The 17026-nt window shown below is 49.0% G+C and overlaps 2 protein-coding genes across 2 annotated transcripts in view; one reads left to right on the top strand and one right to left on the bottom strand.

Annotated features, from left to right (window-relative positions):
• The first annotated feature begins 2151 nt into the window (after nt 1-2151).
• Nucleotides 2152-4577, top strand: LOC134034337 (zinc finger BED domain-containing protein 5-like). Its single transcript, XM_062478841.1, has 2 exons — nt 2152-4201; nt 4316-4577. Exon 1 carries the CDS (start codon nt 2258-2260, stop codon nt 4184-4186), a length of 1929 nt encoding a protein of 642 aa, XP_062334825.1. The 5' UTR covers nt 2152-2257; the 3' UTR covers nt 4187-4201; nt 4316-4577.
• Nucleotides 4578-5039: 462 nt separating this feature from the next.
• stxbp1a (syntaxin binding protein 1a) overlaps nt 5040-17026 on the bottom strand; it is a 12573-nt gene continuing 586 nt past the window's right edge. The window contains 13 exon segments of the mRNA XM_062478247.1: nt 5040-6664; nt 11330-11484; nt 12021-12106; nt 13386-13487; nt 13699-13808; nt 14058-14196; nt 14837-14917; nt 15527-15592; nt 15710-15773; nt 16365-16446; nt 16449-16471; nt 16644-16774; nt 16963-17022. Coding sequence (XP_062334231.1) covers nt 6582-6664; nt 11330-11484; nt 12021-12106; nt 13386-13487; nt 13699-13808; nt 14058-14196; nt 14837-14917; nt 15527-15592; nt 15710-15773; nt 16365-16446; nt 16449-16471; nt 16644-16774; nt 16963-17022 — 1182 coding nt within the window. The 3' untranslated portion in view covers nt 5040-6581.

The following is a 17026-nucleotide window of genomic DNA, read 5'->3' on the forward strand; positions in this document are numbered from 1 at the left end:
TTCACGAGTGAGGGAAGGATGGAGCGCGAGATCGACAGGCGGATCGGTGCGGCGTCCGCAGTGATGCGGGCTCTGCATCGGTCCGTTGTGGTGAAGAAGGAGCTGAGTCGAAAGGCGAAGCTCTCTATTTACCAGTCGATCTACGTTCCTACCCTCACCTATGGTCACGAACTGTGGGTAGTGACCGAAAGAACGAGATCGCGAATACAAGCGGCCGAAATGAGTTTTCTCTGCAGGGTGTCCGGGCTCTCCCTTAGAGATAGGGTGAGAAGCTCGGTCATCCAGGAGGGGCTCAGAGTAGAACCGCTGCTCCTCCGCGTCGAGAGGGGCCAGTTGAGGTGGCTCGGGCATCTGATAAGGATGCCTCCTGGACGCCTCCCTGGTGAGGTGTTCTGGGCACGTCCCACTGGGAAGAGGCCCCGGGGAAGACCCAGGACACGCTGGAGGGACTATGTCTCTCGGCTGGCCTGGGAACGCCTCGGGGTCCCCCAGGAAGAGCTGGTGGAAGTGGCCGAGGAGAGGAAAGTCTGGGCCTCCCTGCTTAGGTTGCTGCCCCCGCGACCCGACCCCCGGACAAGCGGAAGATGATGGATGGATGGATGGATGGATGGATGGATGGATAGTGAAGGACTGACTACGACCAGAGATCCCGCTTGATGGCATCCGAAGCAGAAACAGAATGTCAGAGCATTAGCAACATTAGCAACAACATTAGCAAACCAAAACTCTTTCTAGCATGTGTATTGACAGGGAGAGCCTAACCTGTCAGCTGTGTTGTCGATGCCTCGAGAGAAAAGTGGAAGTAACCAGAGCTTGCCGTCAAGCAGTATCTCGGGCCGTACAATGTGTATGACGTCAATGACATTTTAACCAAGCCCCCACCCCTTGCCCTTCGGCTTGAAGCAACGGCCCCGGTGGATGTAGGTGGTATTGCATTTCTTGTTAGACTTCCGGCTCTTCCGGTCGTTTTTATTCTATTAACTCCAGTCAACATTTACAAAACTATCTCCCCCAATAATATTTGTTCGATTCTTGAACCTGGCTCATACTACTAGCTTTTTCATAGAATAATTTTTCCTGATTTTTGCTAAGTTTGAAACCAATCCGAAATGGGTAAACTAGCACCCCTTTTATTTGCTTACGTCAATAAAAGTTGCCTGCAAATGTGCTCGCGGATACTAACAGGGCACGAGCACAAAAGTTCACATTGGCCGATAGCCGATTTACCTGGAGCTGAAAGAAATGGCTTGAGTTGCCTGCCCTGTTGTAGCAAGTTTAGCAAATGGTTGTCACACATACATGAAATGTTGTTAATATAGTTTATTCCTGTTATTTTAAAACAGATTTGATTTTTCGTAAAAACGTTCATGACATGATGGCAAATATTATATTCCTATGTTAAGCGTGAGCATAGATTGTTGACATGTCTATCTGGAGCAAAGACGAAGATTAATACTTTAACTGATAACCACAATAGGAAATGATATATATTTAAATAATATTAGTCTTGCCTTCAGAAGCTTTTGTTAAACACACTCATTATTCTTTTTTTGATCGTGTCATCAAGCCAGACTGCTTTTGTGGGACAATAAAGGTCCTCAGTGACTATGTTTCACCCCCACTTATATCTGATGGAAACGTCTTGTATAAACTCCTCAAAAAAAGTTCGGAAACGTTATTTCGGTCGATTATTCCTCCCCTTCAATAATACCAATTGGTATTATATTTTATATCTTTTATATATATATGGAAAGCCTGATTAGTCACCTTTACAAAGAGGTCCAACTTGTAAGGATCGTGCATTCATGGAATGAGCAACACAGCTAACCGTGTGGGTAGCGGCCCAAAAAAATGTGCCAAAATCCCCAATGCAATGCAATATTCTTCTGTTGGTATTCACTATCGTTTTGAGTTGCTTGGTGGATTGGATGATTGCACTCTCCCACAGTAATAATAAGGAATAATAAGGCACAGTAACAAGGAAAAAACAACACATATTGGCGTATTTTTACACTCATTCGGGTACGTCATTTCCTGATAAAGAGCCGAAGTTGCACGAACTCTCTTCATTCGAGTACGTCATTTCCTGATTTTCTATCCGGTGGTGTCCCAAGAACCGGGACCACGTTATTACTCTTTTCATAGAAATGAATGAGGACGCCATCTTGGAAGACAAAAGTTGCTTCCTCTAGTAATATTAACTCTATGCATTTTAAAAGGCTTTTTAGAACAGAAAGGCGACTTTAAAACAGGGACAATGAAAAGGAAATTAAATGAGAAAGAGAAAGATAAGGTGAAGGTGCAACGCCGAGATGATTCAGACGCAGTGGCGATCGTGGAGCCCTTGGATGCTAGTAGTGCTAGTTTGCCTCAGCCTGAACATGGAAAATCCACTGCTAAAGTGAAAAGAAAATACAACAAGGAGTACATACAATTTGGATTTTTTTGGACTGGGGACGAAGAGGATCCTAAACCACATTGTGTTTTGTGTTATGGATCGTTAGCAAATGAATGCATGAAACCTGCTAAGCTCAAGCGGCATTTTGAGAGTAAGCACATGGAGTACATGGGGAAACCTATAGGATTTTTTGAGAGAAAACGGGATGAACTGAAGAAACAGATGAAGAAGGAGCCCTCACGGTTTTTTTTAGCCGGGGAAAATGCGTTGACTACAGAGGCTTCATACTACATATCCCTGATGATCGCAAAACTGGGTAAATCTCATTCGCTTGGTGAAAAATTAGTTAAACCAGCTGCGAAGCGCATAGCTGAGCTTTTGTTAGGAGGAAAACAAGCAGGTGATATAGTTGAAAAAATACCACTGTCTAATGACACAGTCCAGCGGCGAATACAATCGATGGCTCAAAACGTTGAAGATCAGCTGTTGATACGCATACGCCAAAGCCATTTTTTTTCTCTACAACTGGAAGAGTCCACCGACATAGGGAATGAAGCAAATCTGCTCTCTTATGTAAGGTACATATATGCAGGAGAAGTGCATGATGATTTTCTTTTTTGTCGTTCCCTCCCGACCATCAGAACAGGAGAAGCTATTTTTGACTCACTCAACGATTTCATTACACAGAATGACCTGGACTGGACAAGATGCGTTGGCATTTGTACAGACGGTGCAACTGCGATGACTGGGAAACGTAAAGGACTAACAGCGCGAGTACGCGCAGTAGCACCATTGGCCACGGCAACACATTGCATTCACAGAGAACAGCTGGCTGTCAAGAGGATGCCCCCGTGTCTCAAGGCAGTACTGGACCAGTCTGTGGAATTGGTTAACACAATCAAAGCCAAAGCTCTGAACTCAAGTCTTTTTAAAGTGTTGTGTGAAGAAATGGGAAGCGAACATAAAAAACTTCTTTTTCATACTGAAGTTCGCTGGCTGTCGTGTGGGAAAGTCCTCACCCGTTTATTTGAACTGCGCGACGAGGTGATGTTATTCCTCCATCCTAGTGATGAAGTGTATGACCAAGTGCAGGATTTCCAGTGGCTGGCAAAGTTGGCTTACCTGGCTGATGTTTTCAGCACTCTCAATGCTGTGAACTTATCACTGCAAGGAAAAGCTGTCACAGTCTTCAATGTCCAGGACAAAATCAAAGCTGTATGCCTCAAGATGGAATTGTGGTGTGGCCGTCTCGATCGCCAGGAATATGACAATTTTCCGACACTCGCAGATTTTCTTCTCACCACCGAAGAGCAGCTGGATGGCGACACTGTTGCAGCCTTCAAGGAACATCTGCAAGGCCTTCACTCGCAGTTGGGAAGATATTTCCCAGAGTTAGATGCAGGCCATGAGTGGATCAGAAGTCCATTCGGAGACAAAGAACACATCAAACATGTCTGCTCCATGCGTCCTCCCAGAGAGGCTGACAGCCTTGTGGAAATCACAACAGATGGGACTCTGAAGACGACTTTCAGAGAGAAATGTTTGACAGACTTTTGGGTCCATGTCCATCCTGAGCATCCTGAGCTGGCTGGCTCGGCTCTTAAAGTGTTGATGCAGTTTCCAACCACCTACAACTGTGAAGATGGATTTTCCACACTTGCTGGTCTGAAAACAAAGCAACGCAACCAGATCAACGTGGAGCCAAATATGAGACTGAAACTCTCCAGTCTGGAGCCAGACATCCCTTGGCTCATGTCTCAGCAGAAGCAGTGCCATTCTTCCCACTAAGTCAGAGGATGATGGGTGAGTAAGCTGTGCTATATAAAACTTGCTGCAATTTTTATGATTGTGGGGGACATGGAGTGGCGATGTTCTAAATGGCTTATAACCTGTGTGTGTTTGTTCCCTCGGGTGCAGTGAATGGCGGTGGAACGCGGTAACAGTGGGTGTTGCGGACAAGGGAGACGCAGCGAGCGGCGACAGACCAAGCAGCCGAAAGGGTTGAGAGTCGGAGATGCGCTGCGGGAATCTGGACTTTATTATTATTAATATTTGGGATTTGGGAATACCGGCACGACTGGTGGGGGTGTGCTGAGGTTGGATTTAAGTTATTTCTAGTAACTTAAATTTATTTTATTATTAAATACACTGTAATAAAAGGGTGGATCCCAAACTGCAACCTGTGTGTTGACTTCCCTCTGTGCCCTACATATAGGCCTATATTTTTCTATAGATATATACATATATATATATCTTGAGCCCCGCGCAGTTGTGGCCAACTAGAAACTCGTCATATCTATAACTAGCCTACCGGTACGTAAAAAAGGAGTGCACACCCGCGAAAATCATGTGCCGCTAACAATTGTATGGCGCCCAGTCTGGGTAGAAGGCCTGTTGTTCCAGGGATATACTATTTAGCTAGATGGTCTGCAAGTTTTTTTTTATTGGCTAAGTGGTTCCTGCAATAGAGCAAATGGCACACTAGAACAAGACCAGTTTATAAAGCTACTGTACCAGCACACTAGAACAAGACCAGTTTATAAAGGTACTGTACCAGCACACTAGAACAAGACCAGTTTATAAAGGTACTGTAGAAAGGCAGAACACCAGGATATAAAGCATTAATATTCAGAGTCTGTGGTATTGTAATGGAAGCCAATTTATTAGATAGCCTTTAGTACACTGGTACACATGAAGTATTCTTTTGTTTGTGCTTGAACACTCGCAAACATAGATTTCCAATAAGTTAAACATGTTTAGGACAGACTTAATGTTTCATTTATTAATATTTGTCTCTGATAAATAACTTATATAAATTAATTGAATAGACAGTGAACGATAACACAACAGCAAATGATAACAGAAAGAATAATACTAATTGAAATAAAGCGTTGACAGAAAACGCATAGTGCAATATACAACCAGTTTGGCCAGGAAACAGGGAAAGATAAAAAGAAAAAGGGGACAAATAAATAAAAACGTTAATAATCTGGGTTACATTTCTTTGCAAAGCCATTCACCATTGGAAGATTTAACAGCGCACCAGAGGAGAAACCTACAGACAGATGAACGAAATATAGATATTAGTTATTATTTAGTTGACCACTACAGCTACAGCTAAAACAGCACAAACACAGCGGCTTCACATTGGCTTTTTTTCTACTTTTTTCGTTTTTTCATTTTGAAAGGAAATGTTTCACTACTTCACAGTCAGAAATATCACTGGTGAACAGACAGACGCTAAAACATCAACTTATGGCAGATACACAACACGCTACTCGCGCATGGAACACAGCGTTACGAACCAATGATGAGACTGAATCTGACAGGATACAATACTGAAATACACTCGGCCCTTTTAAGATAATTGTTTAAATATCCGCAAGCAGTGGCCTTTTTGACACTAAAACTTGAAATGTCTCCAGAGAAAGGAAGTGGCTGAGGTGAGTAAATACTTGCGTTCGTGTGTGGGTGAGGAGGGATGGAGGGCCCTTGTCCTCCACTACATATCTACAGGGGAGATTTCAGTTTTGAAACTGACTGACCATGGTCAAACATCACAGACTATGGAAATGATCTGTACTGTTGGGTGTTGTCTGGTCCTATTTTTTGCCACATAATAGTTTTACAGTAACAGTCCACACAATGGGCAAGCATGCTACTGACACAAACATCTCGAACGACCAGGGTTCTTTCCTTGTGGGTCAATGGAGGATGAAATATCTGTCAGGATGAGGAGATGGTTCTACTAATGGTTCTAGGCCTCAACACACATCCCTCCTCCCCCCACTATCAATTAACTTCACACCAATAAGGTAACCAAGGGAACAAACAGAAAATCTCTACCTTTTACGCATTCTAGCAGGGTTCATAGCATACAATATAACATTTGGTACTTTCAAGTTTTAAATGGCATTTGTTGATGTTTAAACCTCTTTAAATAAGTTTATTTATTTGCATCCATTGTAAAACATGAGAATACTTGCAACGATTCTTTTGACTTTATTTGTTTTTCACATGTATTTTTTTTCATCAATGCTGTCATTGTTTTTTGTTGTTATTTTTTTCTCAAGCAAGATGCATTCACAATAAACGTAAGATTTGGGAGAATCGTTGTCAAGGAGACGGGGACAGGGTACTAGGTTAGCGGGATATCAGAAGCGAGAGACGTGATTGGATGATTTTAGCTTGCAACTTCCTCATCTGGTTTGTTCATGGCCTTGAGAGCATCCAACACTCCGGTAGGGGTGAAGACATGAGTCGATCCTGGAGACAAACCAACAGGAACACACACACACACAGATAGCCGCATTAGGACTGGCTAAACATTAGGCCTCTGGGAAAATGTGTTTTCAGCTCTTATGAATGTCTACAGTTGATGAGATTCACACAGAATGTTGATGGTGAGCCAAGAAAAGTTGAAATTATAAATCGGTAGCCATAACATTTGGTGGCTGTTCACACTGTTAGAAAGAAATCATTTGAGATTATGCTGCCTGACAAACAAAAACAAATACAAATTTGGTTACAAATTATGCTACATGCAAGTCATCTTTCAGACATGGAGGCCTGTGATTGGTTAAAAGTTAGTGATGATCACAGACCGAAGAAAGAAAAAAATTGTGGGCTTTCACATTTTGCAACCTTAACCAAGTGATTTTCCCTGTTTTGTAAAGTAATCAAACACCGCTATCGCCTTCTACCAAAGGTTGCAAAGTGTGTGTCACCCTGTGATCTTGACATGAATGTAGATCCAGTGACATAACACCTGTACTCATATAGGTGCAGAAAATCAGGTGGAATCAAGTGACCGAAACTCCTAATTACAGTGCATGCAAACATAGCAAAGCACTGCCAACAACAAAAAAAAAAGCATTGAATGTTTCTTACGTTATTATTAGTCAAAGTAAGATGGAAAATCAATTAGACTAAGTTGTGAATCTATAATCGTACTAAAATAATATATATATATTAAAAAGGCTAATTGAAAGGTAGGAACACAACAGCTCTGGCAAAATATGAATGAGCTGACTTTTCGATAGCTGAAGACACATTTCGGACACGGCATCACAAAGGTGTTGGACCAGACAAACCAAACACTTTCCTCAACTAGTTTGTCACTATGCCGTTAATTTGATGGCTTACCTCCATCTTGAACAAACGGAGCCCTTCGTAAACAGGGCAGACAGCTGAATCAAAGTGTTGGTTTGTGCTCCACACCAGCTTCAACAGTTTTTATCGGCAGTTAATATCCAGCGGTTTGTTTCTAAGGCAAAGCTGCATGTTTCCTTTCACTAAAGGACGCCTTGTATGACCTGTGGCTCTGAAACGGCTTCAATAGGGCTCTGTAAACCGGACCAGTCCGGTTCTCTTCAAGGATGGTCGTACTGAAGCGATCAAGACAAGTGTGTCATCCCAGACTCAATAGGAACAGGTAGAGACAGGAGAGGAAGAGGCGAGTCCATCTCAAGTTGGGTCACCATGGTGAGGCAGGCATCGTGGGTGGGGGTGAGGGTGGGTGGGAGTGGGTGGGTGGGTGGGTGGGGGTGTTCACTAGTCACAGAGCAACTTTGGACTGTCCTTGCCTAGTTCTCTCCCGTCTCTCTGCGTCTCAAACGTGCAGCTTTGCGGGCCCTGAGGCAGAAACAGATCACTTCCATGTTCCTCCTCCACGCCGACCACATGAAGAGGTACCAGTACAGAAACAAACATCGGTTTTAGTAAAGAAAAAAAGAAAAATGGCCGTTTTGTTTAGGAAGTGTTGGATGGTGGCAGTATGTTAGTGCCTTCATACTGCTAATGGTGATTGATCCTTACTGAGTAAAAAATATAAAAACCATGAAACTAAATGTTGGTTTGAAAATATATAGTTTTTGCAGAGAAGCATGTATGGGATGGATGTCATAGATCTATCCCGAAAATCACCTCACTGGTTTTTAAACTAAATCACCTCACTGGTTTTTAAACTAAATCACCTCACTGGTTTTTAAACTAAATCACCTCACTGGTTTTTAAACTAAATCACCTCACTGGTTTTTAAACTAAATTAAGAGCGAAAAGCAGACCTCCTGTAGGTTCCTGTGGGCTGTGCTTCTTGGTGTGATGAAGGTCAACATCTTAACCCTTGTGTTATCTTCGGGTCATTCTGACACATCAGTCATTGTGACCCACTGTCGTATTGCGACAACTTTACCGCATACAAAAACAAAGTGAAGCATTTTCTTTTAACCGTCGGGCTGTCTCAGACCCCCCACATTGCGAAGGTTCAAAGAAAATTATTTTTATTTGTTTTTGTATTGGGTAAAATTGGGTAAACACAACGATGGTTTGTTATGAACCTTTGGGTCATGTGACCCGAAGGCAGCACAAGGGTTAAAGGTTGTTGACGATTAAGATCTATTGACCTACACGGGAGTGGGGGGGGGGGGTTCTGGTATCAGTACCTTACTTCACTATTTATTTTTCTTTCAACTTTTTACTTTCAGTCCTTACATTTTTAACACATAAATGTACTTTCTACTTCTGACAGACTGTTACACTGTTATAACACTGTTGTTATACTGTTATAACACTGTTATTATGTTGTTATTATGTTGTGATTACACTATCCTTACACTGTGATTACACTGTTGTTTTTCTGGTATCAGTACTTGACAATTTTTCTGACAACCTGTGACTAAAACACTAAAAGAGGTAGTAATGGCTACTTTTTACTTATGTCAGAGCCCATACTTCTTTTCTTTAACTTGAGTGAAAAAGTGTAGTTAGCACTTCAACTTCTACCAGAGTCTTGAGGGTAACGTGAGTGTCTGTACTTCTACAGTGAAGGATGTGTGTACTGCAGCCATCTCTGCAGGTAAGCAGCGCTACAGTCGCAGTCTCAGTGTCTGCAGTGGAGCGCTGCTGGATGCCCGGTCAGAAGGGGCATGGTTAAGAGGGGGCGGAGTTAAGAAGCTGTTGCTAGGGGGCAAGGTTAAAAGGCTGTTTCTAGGGGCGGAGTTAAGAGGCTGTTGCTAGGGGCGGAGTAAAGAGGCTGTTGCTAGGGGCGGAGTTAAGAGGCTGTTGCTAGGGGCGGAGTTAAGAGGCTGTTGCTAGGTGGTGGAGAGGGGAAAGAACAAAAACAAGAAAAAAAAGACTTGATAAAGAGAGTTTTCTTGAAATCCAACAGTAACTCAATAACCTACCCTGAAAGAAAAGCATTCCATAAAAACATGATTGTCTTGGCGTGTTACTTAGGAGAAGAAGGAGAAAATGAATCCAACAGTAACAAATAAAAAAACATGGATCTCGGGGGTAGATTAAATCTTCGCCAAACATGATCAAATTTGGGGGGGTCAGGGGGTGCGAAACAAGCTGAGAGGAACCCAGGCTGGGGGGGTGGGGCAGGAGGGGGGCGATTTAATCCACCCAGCTAGAGATGATGGTGGGAGGTGGGCTGCAGGGATGGGGTCAGGGCTCCTGTTGGCATGGCAACTCAACCTCAGCGTCACTCCCTATAGGCCCAGCGCCAGCAAACACCTCTTCTACCTGGCAACAACGACTGGGCCGGGCCTATTGGCTGATGGGAATCCCCAGCCCTGTTCTGATTGGCTGTTGGCCTACAGGGGGTGGGCCTGAGGTAAGGGGGCCATGCAGTGATAGGAGGATGAGCCTCATCCCTGAGGGGGAGTCATTAAACAGTCACTGAGTGTAGTGGGAGGAGCAACGACGGAAAACAAAAAGGAAGCCCTTGTGCTGTTAGAGGAGTTCAGAAAGGGCTTCTTTGAGCGGCTGCCTTTACTTTGTCAGAGTGTGAGATTCTCTCTCTCCCTCCCTCCCTCTCTCACTCTGTCTCACTCCTCAGTGGGCTCTGGGTCCTCAAAGGACACCCTAGTGGACTCTCGGAAGTCGGGGTGTTGCAGGTCCGTTAAGAATTTGGTGGGGGTGAGCGTGTGGGTAGAACCTGCGGAGGAACAGAGGCGGCTTCACCACTCGTCGTCACGTCAGACCACTCTCTCTCTCTTTCTTTCTCTCTTTCTCTTTTTCTCTCTTTCTCTCTTTCTCTCTTTCTCTCTCTCTCTCCTTTCTCTCTCTTTGTCTCTCTCACTCACTCTCTCTCTCTCTCTCTTTCTCTCACTCTCTCTCTCTGTCTCTCTCTCCTTCTCTCCTCACTTCTCGGCCAAATAAGGTAAATCAAAACACTGCACAGTTCTCAACTTGCGAACACACACATACACACAGTACACAGAAACATACTGTACACGGAAACATACTGTATACAAACACACCTACACGCACACTAACACACTGCCAAAGCACAGTTCAACACAAAAACACAATACCAAAATACACAGAATTCAAAGATAATAGTCTTGTGTTTACAAAGTTGGAAGCAAAAGCAGGACATAGCAGAGACAAATGATACATGTTCACTCTTAGCACACAGACTGACTAGACAGACAAGAACAGAAAAACTGGCTTTTCCATGTGCTGTACCAAAAATACTACACACTGTACAATACTGCAACTTTATTCACTAAAACTAGATGTGTTTAGGAGAGCCTGAAATCAGAGTTGATCATCTAGATAAGGGCTGGTCAACCCTGCTCCTGGAGATCCACCCTCCTTTAGGGTTACACTCCAACCCTGCTCCTGGAGAGATACACTCCGTCCAGGAGCAGGGTTGGAGTGTAACCCTACAGGAGGGTATCTCTCCAGGAGCAGGGTTGGAGTGTAACCCTACAGGAGGGTATCTCTCCAGGAGCAGGGTTGGAGTGTAACCCTACAGGAGGGTATCTCTCCAGGAGCAGGTTTGACCGACCCTAATCTAGATAACGTGCTTGGTGTGTGTGTGTGCCAGGTCGGACCATACCATTATCTCTACAGGGGACTCCCACCCCCCAGCCCCCCTGCGCCCAGCGCTCAGTGGCACCCCCCCGGAGCCAGACTCACCAATGATAGCCTCCCACTTCCCGTTGGCCTGGGTGACCTCGTAGGCGCAGCGCATCTCGCTGAAGGACACGCCTCCGATGATGAACACCATGACGCGAGGCCCGGTTCGATACTCGCCCGGGGTCTTGTTCTTGTGCCAGTGCCCGTACCGGGCGCTGGCGTGAGGGAGGCGCCGGGGAGGAGGGGTGGAGGAGGACAGGGGGAGCGTTAGTGTTGTGTATGTTCCCTATATCTCTCTATCTTTCTCTCTCTCCCTGTGTTCCCTATCTTAATGTCAATGTGACCTCCCTCCCTGCTCTTGTTTTCACCAGAATCAATAATGTGTGTGTGCTTGTGAACGTGTGTGTACGTTATTTGTGACTCACAAATGCAAACAAAACCTGCCTGTGGAGTTACAGCAGGTGTCAATATCGAAGGGAGGAGGAGGGGTGAACAGGAGGAGGGGGGGAGGAGGGGAAGGAGGAGTGGGGCGAGAGGAGGAAAGATGGAGGGGGAGGGAGGTGGGGGAGGTAAGGGGAGGAGGGCAGAGAGCACTGGGACTGGACTAGAGCAGAGCAGACCCGACGGCAGATCAATCATGGAGGGTGTCGGGGTGGATGATTGTGTTGGCTGGAGGGTCAGTGTGTCAGCATTCTCTCATCAGTCCCCACCCCTCACCCCACCCCTCACCCCACCCTGTGTGTGTGTTTACCTGACTGCGGTGGTGCTGAAGGAGGCGGAGGAGCGGGTGGAGATGTAGGGATAGTGCTTGGTGTCCAGTTTATCCTCAATGGCATCCTGCAGAGAGGGGGGGGGAGGGGCAGAAAAACATGTATTTTCAAAAACTGACAGACTGACCAGTAGCTGATGCACACATGCACATATTCACACACACACACTTTCCACCCACACACACCCCTCCCCACACACACCCCTCCCCACACACACACCCCACACACACACCCCTCCCCACACACACCCCTCCCCACACACACACCCCTCCCCACACACACACCCCTCCCCACACACACCCCTCCCCACACACACCCCTCCCCACACACACACCCCTCCCCACACACACCCCTCTCCACACACACCCCTCCCCACACACACACCCCACACACACACCCCTCCCCACACACACCCCCCTCCCCACACACACCCCTCCCCACACACACACCCCTCCCCACACACACTCTCCTCCCCACACACACACCCCTCCCCACACACACTCTCCTCCCCACACACACACCCCTCCCCACACACACACCCCTCCCCACACACACTCTCCTCCCCCCACACACTCTCCTCCCCACACACACACCCCTCCCCACACACTCTCCTCCCCACACACACACCCCTCCCCACACACACCCCTCCCCACACACACACCCCTCCCCACACACACCCCTCCCCACACACACACCCCTCCCCACACACACCCCTCCCCACACACACCCCCCTCCCCACACACACCCCTCCCCACACACACCCCCCTCCCCACACACACTCTCCTCCCCACACACACCCCTCCCCACACACACACCCCTCCCCACACACACTCTCCTCCCCACACACACACCCCTCCCCACACACACACCCCTCCCCACACACTCTCCTCCCCACACACACACCCCTCCCCACACACACCCCTCCCCACACACACACCCCTCCCCACACACACTCTCCTCCCCACACACACACCCCTCCCCACACACACACCCCTCCCCACACACTCTCCTCCCCACACACACACCCCTCCCCACACACTCTCCTCCCCACACACACACCCCTCCCCACACACACTCTCCTCCCCACACACACTCTCCTCCCCACACACACCCCTCCCCACACACACACCCCTCCCCACACACACTCTCCTCCCCACACACACACCCCTCCCCACACACACTCTCCTCCCCACACACACACCCCTCCCCACACACACACCCCTCCCCACACACACTCTCCTCCCCACACACACTCTCCATCCACACACACACCCCTCCCCACACACACTCTCCTCCCCACACACACTCTCCATCCACACACACACCCAAGTGAGGGTTACACAAACCTCCATGATGTCCTTGACCAGTGGTGTCCAGCGAGACAGCTGATAGGTCTGCTCGCTCACACGTTCCTTCCTGTCCAGCTTCTTACCCCGGCGAAGGGTGGACTGCAGACGGAGGGAGGGAGGAGAGAGGGAGCAGTCAGTTCACAAGCAAGTGGAGCGAGAGAGAGAAGAAGAGAGAGAAAGGGAGAGAGTCAGAGAGAGAGAAAGAGACCAATAGCAAGGAGCAAAACTGTCTTCAGTCTGAAAGACGGAGGTGTTTCCTGACTGGAGGCGGGTCAGAGGTCATGGGCCAGCCAGCCAATGAGGAGCTTACGTCTGTGACGATGGGCACGCCCAGGTGGGCCATGTTGGTGATGATCTCACTGTCCTCAGGGGGGATCTGAGCGTGCTGGATCAGCTTGTTGAGGTTCTCCTCCGTGATGCCTGGACACACACAGACACACACACACACGCAGACACACACAAGTTACATGTTCTATCCTAGTAGTGCTTGATCATTCACTCCAATTCAACATTTTATTATCTCTAACCATTAACCCCTAAGGATGGGGGGGGGGGGCGAGGTTAGGGATGAGGGTTGAGGGGGAGGGATGAGGTTAGGGAGGAAGGGGAGGGACGAGGTTAGGGAAGAGGGGGAGGGATGAGGGCAGGGATGAGGGCAGGGCTCCTCACCGTTCTTGAGGAAGATGTAGAGCAGGATGATGCGGATCTTGTCGTAGGTGCTGACGTTAGCGTCCAGCAGGATGGGGACGATGGCCCTCATGGGGTCTTTGATCTTCTCGCCCTCCGCGTCTGTGCCCATAGCCAGGTCCTGCAACACACAACCACACCTCTCATCCCACCTCTCATCCCGCCTCTCATCCCACGTCCACAAAGGTCTTTAGCGACTACAGAAGGACTAACGCACTTCAGGTCCTTGCTTATCGGCTGCACTTGCTACCACACAGTATTTGTACGACGAAAGTGTCCGCTAAATGAAGGAATGTGTGTGTGTACTGTGAATGTATCCCCAAAGCTCCCTCCTCCACCCCTCGCTTCCTCCTCCACCCCTCGCTCCCTCCTCCACCCCTCGCTCCCTCCTCCACCCCTCGCTCCCTCCTCCACCCCTCGCTCCCTCCTCCACCCCTCGCTCCCTGCTCCACCCCTCGCTCCCTCCCCACCCCTCGCTCCCTCCCCACCCCTCGCTCCCTCCTCCACCCCTCGCTCCCTCCCCACCCCTCGCTCCCTCCTCCACCCCCCCTCCTCCACCCCTCGCTCCCTCCTCCACCCCTCGCTCCCTCCCCACCCCTCGCTCCCTCCTCCACCCCCCCTCCTCCACCCCTCGCTCCCTCCTCCACCCATCGCTCCCTCCCCACCCCTCGCTCCCTCCTCCACCCCTCGCTCCCTCCTCCACCCCTCGCTCCCTCCTCCACCCCTCGCTCCCTCCTCCACCCCTCGCTCTCGCTCTCTACCTGCTCCACGCGACACAGCTTGTCCACCGTTCCCTGGTAGTGCTTCATGCAGTCCTCAGCCAGCTGGAGGTGGGTGGAATACTGGGAGTACACAGAGACAATTCAGTACACACACACACACACACACACACACTGTACACACACACACAATCATACATACTGTACAAAAACAAACACACACACACACTGTACACACACACACACGCTGTACACACACACACAAACACACACAATCATACATACTGTACAAACACACCACGCACACTCACACACACTCACACACTGACACACACTCACACACACTCACACACTCACACACACTCACACACACTCACACACACTCACACACTGACACACACTCACACACACTCACACACACTCACACACTGACACACACTCACACACACTCACACACTGACACACACTCACACACACTCACACACACTCACACACACTCACACACACTCAAACACTGACACACACTCACACACACTCACACACTGACACACACTCACACACACTCACACACACTCACACACACTCACACACTCACACACACTCACACACACTCACACACACTCACACACACTCACACACACACTCACACACTGACACACACTCACACACACTCACACACACACTCACACACTGACACACTCACACACACTCACACACACTGCCCTGCCCCACCTTGCTCAGCTCCTTCTGGTACTGGGGCATCTTCTTCAGCATCTGAGACAGATCCCTCATGGTGGTCTGTTGGAGCACACACAGGGGACAGCTTAGTGGTTAGAGCCCTTTTCAAATTCCCCTGGACAGGCCCGGTCGGAGGCTCAGGGAGTTCCTCCTGACATCCGTCAGGTGTGTCCTCACCTTCTCTCCAGCAGTGTTCATCCTCTTACTGGCTGAGAAGTCCTTCAGCTGGCGTGTCACTTCCCTGCGGAGGGGGAGAGAGAGAGGGTTAGAGTCGGCAGGTTCAGGGATGAGGGTCGAGGAGGGATGAGGGTTGTGGAGGGATGAGGGCTGTGGAGGGATGAGGGTTGTGGAGGGATGAGGGCTGTGGAGGGATGAGGGTTGTGGAGGGATGAGGGCTGTGGAGGGATGAGGGCTGTGGAGGGATGAGGGTTGTGGAGGGATGAGGGCTGTGGAGGGATGAGGGTTGTGGAGGGATGAGGGCTGTGGAGGGATGAGGGCTGTGGAGGGATGAGAAGGGATGAGGGCTGTGGAGGGATGAGGGCTGTGGAGGGATGAGGGCTGTGGAGGGATGAGGGTTGTGGAGGGATGAGGGCTGTGGAGGGATGAGGGTCGAGGAGGGATGAGGGCTGTGGAGGGATGAGGGCTGTGGAGGGATGAGGGCTGTGGAGGGATGAGGGTTGTGGAGGGATGAGGGCTGTGGAGGGATGAGGGCTGTGGAGGGATGAGAAGGGATGAGGGCTGTGGAGGGATGAGGGCTGTGGAGGGATGAGGGCTGTGGAGGGATGAGGGTTGTGGAGGGATGAGGGCTGTGGAGGGATGAGGGTTGACTCACTGGGAGACCTCGGCGATGTGTTTGTGTCTCAGCCCCACCCACAGGTCGTCATCCTCGTGGAGCAGAACCTCCTTCTCACGGAGTCGCCCATCCCGCTCGTCTCATACCTGGTTCACACACACACACACATAGACACACACACACACACACATAGACACACACACACACACACACGTAGACACGCACACGCATTCACGCACACAAACACATTAAGAAATACAGACACACAAATATGGCAAAACTCAGAAACACGTGCACACGCGCGCTTGGCACGCTTACTTGTAGACGTCGTTCTCGATGGGCAGCAGATCGTAGCCCATGGCCTGGAAGGTGAGCTCGTGCAGGACAGGGGACACGGGGTCGAACGCCCGGTCCAGGATGATAAGCTGAGAACGAGCTTTATCAGGACCCTGGGGAGGGGGGGGGAGGGGGCGGAGGGGGGAGGGGGGGGAGGGAGGGGAGGATGGGTGGGTGGGAGAGAGATTGGGTTGTGATCAGGATATTGCAAAGCGCTGCTTGTCTGCAGTGACCCAGCCCCCTTCGCTCTCTAAATCTGATTGGCTCGTGAAACTCCCCTGTGTGTAGATCTCTCTCTCACCTCTCCCATCGTGGGGTCGTCAGCCTTGTACGCATCTAGCTTGTCCTGCACCAGCTGAGCCAGC

The sequence above is a fragment of the Osmerus eperlanus genome, chromosome 14 (genome assembly GCF_963692335.1).
Source record: "Osmerus eperlanus chromosome 14, fOsmEpe2.1, whole genome shotgun sequence".
NCBI classification, from domain to species: Eukaryota; Metazoa; Chordata; class Actinopteri; order Osmeriformes; family Osmeridae; genus Osmerus; species Osmerus eperlanus.

Excerpts from the sequence above, each read along its gene's own strand:
- LOC134034337 (XM_062478841.1), top strand. The coding sequence starts at position 2,258 with ATGAAAAGGAAATTAAATGAGAAAGAGAAAGATAAGGTGAAGGTGCAA.